Raw genomic sequence first — 7,714 nt, forward strand, 5'->3', positions numbered from 1 at the left:
CACCAGCAAGGCTCCATTTATCACACTGACCAGAGCATCTCCTCTTTTCCCTCTAACCTGTTATCTTCCATCCAGCCATATCCTTTTTACCCCTCCGCTAAACGGGAAAAGAAAATAAAGAAAACCCGCTTTTAATTACACATCTGAAAGGGGACTTCCAAATTCTTCAGAAACATAGCTTCCTAATGCAGCAAATACACACACACACACACACACACACACACACACACCCTCAAAATTATGCAAAATTGCATTCATACATTGGTATGAATCAGACCACACTTGGTATGGGTGCCATAAGGGGCCTCTCTCTAAAGCCCCTTGTGACATGGCTAGACCACAGAAGCCTGTGGCTAGAGCCTTGCTGGACGCTATAATCCTAAGTCCTACCTGCCTGCTTCTGGAATGAGCCACAGCTTTAAAAATGGTCAACTTCAATACACAAGAGAACTTAGAGTGTAACTGTTTAGTCCTGTGAATTTAGAGCTCAAAATACAAGATGAGAGCCAGGGGTAGAGCTCAGTGGTAGAGTGCTTGCCTGGCCTGCACCAGGCCCTGGGGAGCACCACCAAAACAAATAAATAAATAAATCTATAAGAAGTTCCTAAGAAATACTCACTGCTCTACCAGTGGGATCTCATGGATAAGTGACACTTTTAAAAAGTCACTCATTGCTTTTCTCCTTCGTCTGGCTCATCTTTACCTCTTAAGCACACACCCTGGAGTTGTACCTTGCTTTCCAGAGATATGGACACAGGGCTTATCAGGGTTTGTATCCAAAGATTTTTCCAAAGAGACAGGAAATAAAAAAAAAAATTAAGGAAACATATTTTGGGTACCTGGTGAGCAGACACACCACCACAGACATCTCCTGAAACAGTCTTATCATTCAAGAGACCACTAGGCTGGAGGAGCTTAAAAACTCTGTGCTGTACTTTCTGTACTATTAATGCTGATGCTAGAAACATGTCTGGAGCTCCCACACAAGCCCTCTATGCAGGTTTAGAGGATGGGAAGAGAAATGATCCTACTTTCAGATATTTCTATCCCTCTTTAAAAGGGATAGCTTTAGAAGCTACATGGTGGGGGGTGGGGAGTGTTACATAGTAATTCCAATGCCTGAACCCCACAACGCCCCCACATGAATTCCTATGTGAATTCATTCCAGAACTTGAAAAGAAACGTTTACAGAAGCCTGTTTCTTAGCTCAGCAGTCCAACACACACCAGCATGAAAAAACTCAAGGGATTCTGAATGACAAGTACTTGGGGACATAAATACCTTCTAGTTAACTGTGGTCTCCAAGTAGAGGAGAGGAGTAGGTGCGTGTTTATGGGGTACCCAAATGCAACAGGGCTGTGTAGGAGGCAGTCATTATAAAAATGATGAGAGAGAGCATATTAAAAGATTCCCCCCTTCTCCGGCTACCTTTCTCCTGTCTTGGTCACATGGAAGAAAACAGAAGAACTTTGAAAAAAGTTGATTTCTGAAGCTGGCCCTTTGCAAGAGACCTTAATCATTTTTTAAGAACAAGACAAATAGCCTTCCTTTTCTGAAAATCCTAGGAAAAACCCACACATAATGAATTATTCACAAAGGCTAAACCTAAAAATGAGAGAGGGAGAAATATAGAAAGATGAAAAGATGGGCAGAGGATGGGACAGAAAGGGAAAGTAAAGACCTGGCCTTTGCTTCTTTGAATAAAAGGATATTAATTACAGTTATGTTCAGGTTCCCTCTTTTATGTCTTTGTTACTGATAAGTAAAATAAGATTTTTACTAATAAGTAAAATAAGATCAGCAGCGTGGCCTCTGAAGACCTGGATGGCACAGTGGGACTCTGGTGTCTGGTGAGCTTCAACTTCCTTGGTAGCCCCACCAAGGGCACAGGGAGGCTACTGATCTGCTGATCAAACTCACGGAGTCAGAGGGTTTGCAAGATCTCTGTGGCTTAGCAAATCTTGACTCTGTTTTGTTTTAACTAAGAGGGTGAAGGTTGAAAGAAAGCAGATGTTCTTATAAAGAGTGGGGGAAAAACAGCAGAGTTTGGGGAGGGGACACCTACATTCTGTTCAGCGATGGCTAAAAAGAGAGAAGTAATTTTGGATGGAACTAATAATTCCAGAGTCTGGTACTTTCAGGCAGGAGGAAAGAAGGCCTGCTCTCATTGTTTTCCTCCTCCTCCTTTAATTCAGTGTGCACTGCGCCTCTTGCAGGGAAGGCAACTGCAGGGAACTGGGGAAATAATGACATGCAAACCAACAGACAAAACTATCACATCCAAGATATTTTTGTCTCCATCCTCAAGTCATTTCATTTCTGTCAAACTCCTTCACTCCAACTCACTTTCCAGGCTATACCCCAATTACAAATGGTCCCCACAACCAGTTTTGGCCTGGCTTCCAGAGGAAACATTACCCACACATCATATTAAGGACAAAGCCAACAGGCAATTCAAAGATTGTCCTGGAAGCCTCAGGAAACAAAGCCCTTTATCCTGCAGCCCTGATGCCAGCTACAAGTCACTATTTCACTGTCTGTATCTGTGCACAGGTACCTGGAGGAGGTGGAGCCTTTTTGCATCATCTAGTCATAGGATATAATTAGAGACTTTATTCTTATGGGTTCCTTCCCTCCACCCTGACCAAGGCACCCTGACTCATGGTATATAGAGTTGCAGCAAACCTGAAATTCTTACCAGGAAAACAGTTTACTATCTTGCAAGGTGCTGTATACTTACAGACAACCAAAGAAGGATAAACGTATATGCCAAAATGGGGAGATTTAGGAACTAAAACTTTCCATAACCCTCATCCAAATCCTCCAAAGTAAATTTACAATTTATCGAACAATTTCCAATGGAAAATTCACCATAATAAAACATGTAAGCTCTGACCCACAGAGCTTTGGGGATACACTGAAATTTTCCACAAGAAATCATGAATGAATATTGACAGGTTCATTATAATAAATTGTATCATCTCAGTGGCTACAAGCACACTTGATCTTCCTGCTTTAAACCATGTTTAATTCCACATAAAACGTGTGTTTCCCTACTGAGACAACCAAGTAGGTAGAGGAAAAAAAATATTCTACTGCCCATCTATGGCACAGTCTCCAGCTTCATCCCTTCACCCTGATCTGGGAAAGTGCAAAAAATTGTGGGGCATCTCACCAACCTGTGCATCCATGCACAGGGCAACTGACCCCAAGCACAGACCATTAAGAGCTGGTAAGCATGCAGCCCAGTGACCATGGAATGGCCTTCAGAACAGCCAACTGCCTGAGAGAATACTCTTGTTAGATCCATTAGATAACCCAGAAAGAAAAGGAGGAATCCTTTAACATGTAATATCACATTTTAAATCAGATTAGCATTTTCAAAAAGGCTATGGTATCCACTGCAGAAAAAAAGAGTGTCAGAAGAAAATAAAATTATCTCCCTATGCAGATGTAGCTTCCAAGAAAAATGAAGCACATTCAGAGTGGGCTGTTGACTTGCCACCATTTTTCATGCCAAATCTAGGTTATCTTAGGCATTTCTTCAAATAAGAAGTAGACTTCCTTTATTAACAGCCAGAAACAACCCTCCCCCAATTAGAGGTTTTATGAACATAAATTATATCGTTCCTTTTACTTAATCATCCTTTCAGACCAATAAGATTAAAACACACATGGCACACACAAGAGCACATTATTCTCCTGGTTCCACAGTGACTTTCTGTGGCTAAAAAAAGTTCAAGTCTCACAAGCTGGAGTAGTGCAATCAAACTCCTCAAACAGGCTGCATGCAAAATATGTCACTACTAAAGCAGGTCTTGACATGTTCTTGAACAACTTTCTTGTTTTTAATAATTCTGCCCCTACAAAGAGCAGAGAAGCACTTCCCGAACTGGTCACCACCACAGGAGACACATAAGTCAATTAAGTACACAGTGATCATCTGGGGATCTTGTTTAAACAGATTCTAATTTGGTAGGCCTGGTGTGGGGCCCAGGACTCTGAATTTTTAACAGGTGCCCAAGTAATGCAGTTGTAACTCCTTGTTCTCTTTGAGATGCAAAAATCTAAACAACTGCACCTTGAACTAAGACCCCGCCCTTTGGGTGTTGCTGAAATTTCTAAAGGACTCTAATACAATCCAATGTTTATTAGGTAATAGGGTAATGTTCTAAGCACTTGATATACATTAACTCATTTAATTCCCCCAGTAACTCATTATTATCATTTCCACTATAAAGATAAGAAAACTGAGTCACAGAGGAATCAAATAACTTTTCAAGGTCACAGTTTGTGACAGAACTAGGATTTAAACCCAGGCAGTCTAACTCCAAATTTCATGGGTAACCACGACTTACTGACTCCCAGTAAGAAAAACAAAGACATTTCAGGAAGTGGACCGAAAGAAACGGAAGGTGAGACTAGGAACTTAGCTATGGTTTTGAAGAAAAGTGGCCCATAGAGGCGCAATGTTTCCACGTGCTCACCACCAGAGGGAATATATTAGTCAATTACCTTGTACAGCCAGAAGAAAAAAAAAAACAGTGTATTTTTAAATTTTCCAACTGGGCTCCAATAAGCGCGTTAGCACATGTTCTCAGAACACTGTTAGAACAGCCTAGAGGCTGTAGAATTCACTGTAAAGTTTCCAGCGTGGAGACAGAAAAAGACCACTGGGACAAGGCTCCTGGCCAAGGTGCTGAGCTTGATGCTGAAATCGACTCCCTGGGGCGTCTCTCCTTTGACTCTCTTTGGTCCATTTTGGCCAAAGACAAAGAAGGGAGGAGTAAGATTCACAGCCGCACCTTGCGCTCACAGCGCCTGGTGGAAAGGCGATGTCTTTGCAGCAGAAGAGAAAACGGGAAAGGAGGCAACCGCATGGTGCAGGAAACGTACATCGCTTCCAGCCCTGGAGCCTGGGCCCAGCCGGAAGTAGCCGAGGTGCTGAACTCGGCTGAGTGGGGAGCCCAGAGACGCCAGGGGAGTTTCGTTGGCGCTGTCCGAGGTGCCAACGATGGCTGCTGGCACACTTTGCCACCCGCGGGGCAGCTGGGCGGCTTTGTCTAGCGCAAGAAACCCGATGGGCGCCTGTCTGAATGAACACGCCCTAAGAGAGGGGCACAGCAAAGCGGAGCCGGGTGGGTGGGAAAATTTGGGAGAATTGTGGAAAGCGGACGGGGGAGTGGGGAGGGTGCCCCCCTGACTGGGAAATCGGTAGAGACCTGCCCCGAGGAGTTATTTGCAGCCGCAGCACGCAGCACAATGAGATCTGTCGGCTTTGTGCAGCTCCCAGGCTGGCGTGACTGCAGGGGCTGGACCCCTCCCCCGCCCCGAACCCCCACCTAGATACGTTCAATTCAGTCACTGCACGGCCCCGGGATCTCTCTGTGGGGGTGGGAATGCGGAGAGGAGGAGAGAGGGAGAAGCCGGCCAGGGGTGGTTGTGGGAGGACGTGAACAGCAGCAGGAAGAATATCTGCTTAGAGATGTTCCTTCGCTTCCAATGAAGGGGTGCTGCCTAGAAGCACCACGCGCCAGCCAATCGCGGAGCTGCTGAAGCAGGGAACTAGGGGAGGAAAAAGGGAAGGCCAGAAACTGAGGTGGGGGTGGCAGGAAGATGCTCAGGCCCCAGGGGGAAGTGAACCGCCTGCCTGGCTGATACTAGAGACCCCCGCAGCTCCAGCTGTCTCACTGCTGCACACCTGGAGGGTGAGGGTGGGAAGGAGGGTTACGGGGAGAAGAGGAGGAGCCTCCTTTGCAGGTGCATCCTTCCCAAGAAATGTCCCTCCAAGGAGCATCCAAGTCCCTTTCTTCAATCCACCCCCATATTTAACACCACATCACTTGCTTGCCTCCTACCAATCCCCTTCACTGTCCCACCACTTCCAAATCCTAATGGCCTTGCCAGGGACCCAAATTCTTAGTGAAGAACAAGGCAGCCAGATGCCTAATCAGCAGCCTGCATTTGGTGCATTTGATTAAACCTGCAAAGAACTCCTTCAGTGCTATTCAGACACTACCACCACCAGAGATGTCCCCACTTGCTCTTTATGAAGAGCAGTCCCTTTGAAGGGAGAACCCAGACTGCTTGCACACCTCTGGTCATCACTGATGAATTCAGGCCCAGCAGCTCTGTCTGATCCTGGGTACTGGGAGAGCAACCAGCTGAGTCAAATGCTAAGAAACAGGACTACCCAACCCAGGATGAAAGAGAAGGAGCAGATGGGCCCTGATGAGCTGCTCTTCCTTGGCCAAGAAGAGAACTCCAACTTTGAGCAGTTTGGGCAGTGGTGGCAGAGATATCCTCTCCTGACAGATACTCACTTGCTCCACTTTCAGTGGAACTTAAACTTTAGTCCCCAGACTTAGCTGGGTCCCTAGCCAAATGCCTGTTTTATTTATTCATCTGTCTATTTGTATACATGGTGTTTGGCCCAGTGCTCATGAAGCATCTGAACTGGTAAATTCGCCCATGGATCTTCCACTTCTCTACTGGAAGACAGTGCAGGTGTCTCTCCAGCTGGTAGGATCTGGGGCAGAAGGGCTGGCTTCGAGGGTGGAAAAGGAACAACTGGTATGAAAGAAAGCCCTGGGATTAGGGTCAACCCCATATATGTAGAGTGCAGCTTGTGAAAGGTCTGGGGGGCCGAGAATCAGACAAAGCCCAGCCCAAAAAAAAGGGCAGACACCGCAACACCGCGCACTCAGAGACGCTAGAGATTTCCACACAGGAAAAATCAAAAACCAAAAGTCTTACCTTGTAAAACACTAGTGCCCAAACAGGTATCCATGGCACCAAGATTGCCCCTTAGATGGAACAGAGTAAAGAGTGCACTTTGGCAAAGGGGCAAATTGGCACCAGGAAGGGGTGGGGGATAAATTCCATGCTAGTCGTCCCCCCTCACCCGAAGAAAAGCAGAGGGGAAGAAGGGAGTTATGGTGGGTAAGAAAGGATATGGCCAATCGATGAGCTTCTTGGCGTACTTCCTGACAATGTTATCTTCTCCGAAGATGAACAGGGATCTGTTGACGGTGAAACAGTTCTGCCGGACGGGAATGGGGTTGTACAAAGCCATAGTCCGCGCCCTCTGCGCTTTCGACTGCTTGTAGGCAGCCGCCGTCCCCGAGGCCGGCACGGGGGTTCCTTGTCGGTTCCTGCTCTGGTCCGAGTCTCCATCGCCCGACCCCGGCCTGCCGACCACCGCCTCCCCGAAGCGAGCCATCCTGAAGTTTAAACAGAAGACACACAAAGGTGATCGCCGAACACCCGCACACAGCAATAAGCAGAAAGACACACGGAGACTCAGAGCCGCATCCAGACAGGCACGGGGACCACCGCCTCTGGGGAGCCCGCGAGCTCTTCGGAGAGGCGGCGGCGGCAGCAGCACCGCCGCTCTGAACTGTTGAATCTAAATACAACCTCTGCGAAGCTCCATTCCTCAAGAAGAAAAAAGGGGGGGGGGGTAGGGCTTGGGGGTGCTCAGTTTCTGGAGGCAATTTTTTTTTTTTCAAAATGCCAGCGTGTGGTGGTGTTCAGGGACCAGAGAGGAGAGGGGTGGAGTAGGCTGCTCTTCAAACATAGCTCCTCTTCTGGCAGACGCACCACCTAGTTCAGGAAGAGAGGCAGGCACCGGCCCGCTAGGTAACAGTTTGGTGATTTATTGGTTGGGGGAGGGGTAGAGAGGGAGGGAAAATGAAAACAAAAGAACTTTGAA

The 7,714-nt window shown here is 46.8% G+C and overlaps 1 protein-coding gene across 3 annotated transcripts in view; it reads right to left on the reverse strand.

The window, feature by feature from the left end:
- The window catches only part of Cacna1e (calcium voltage-gated channel subunit alpha1 E), a 294,495-nt gene extending 287,273 nt beyond the window's left edge, over positions 1 to 7,222 (reverse strand). For all 3 annotated transcript variants that reach the window (XM_076832427.2, XM_076832426.2, XM_076832425.2), the window contains exon 1: positions 6,957 to 7,222. In XM_076832427.2, coding sequence (XP_076688542.1) covers positions 6,957 to 7,222 — 266 coding nt within the window. The remainder of the gene's footprint in view (positions 1 to 6,956) is intronic.
- Positions 7,223 to 7,714: the final 492 nt, after the last annotated feature.

Source organism: Callospermophilus lateralis, chromosome 13 (genome assembly GCF_048772815.1).
Source record: "Callospermophilus lateralis isolate mCalLat2 chromosome 13, mCalLat2.hap1, whole genome shotgun sequence".
NCBI classification, from domain to species: domain Eukaryota; kingdom Metazoa; phylum Chordata; class Mammalia; order Rodentia; family Sciuridae; genus Callospermophilus; species Callospermophilus lateralis.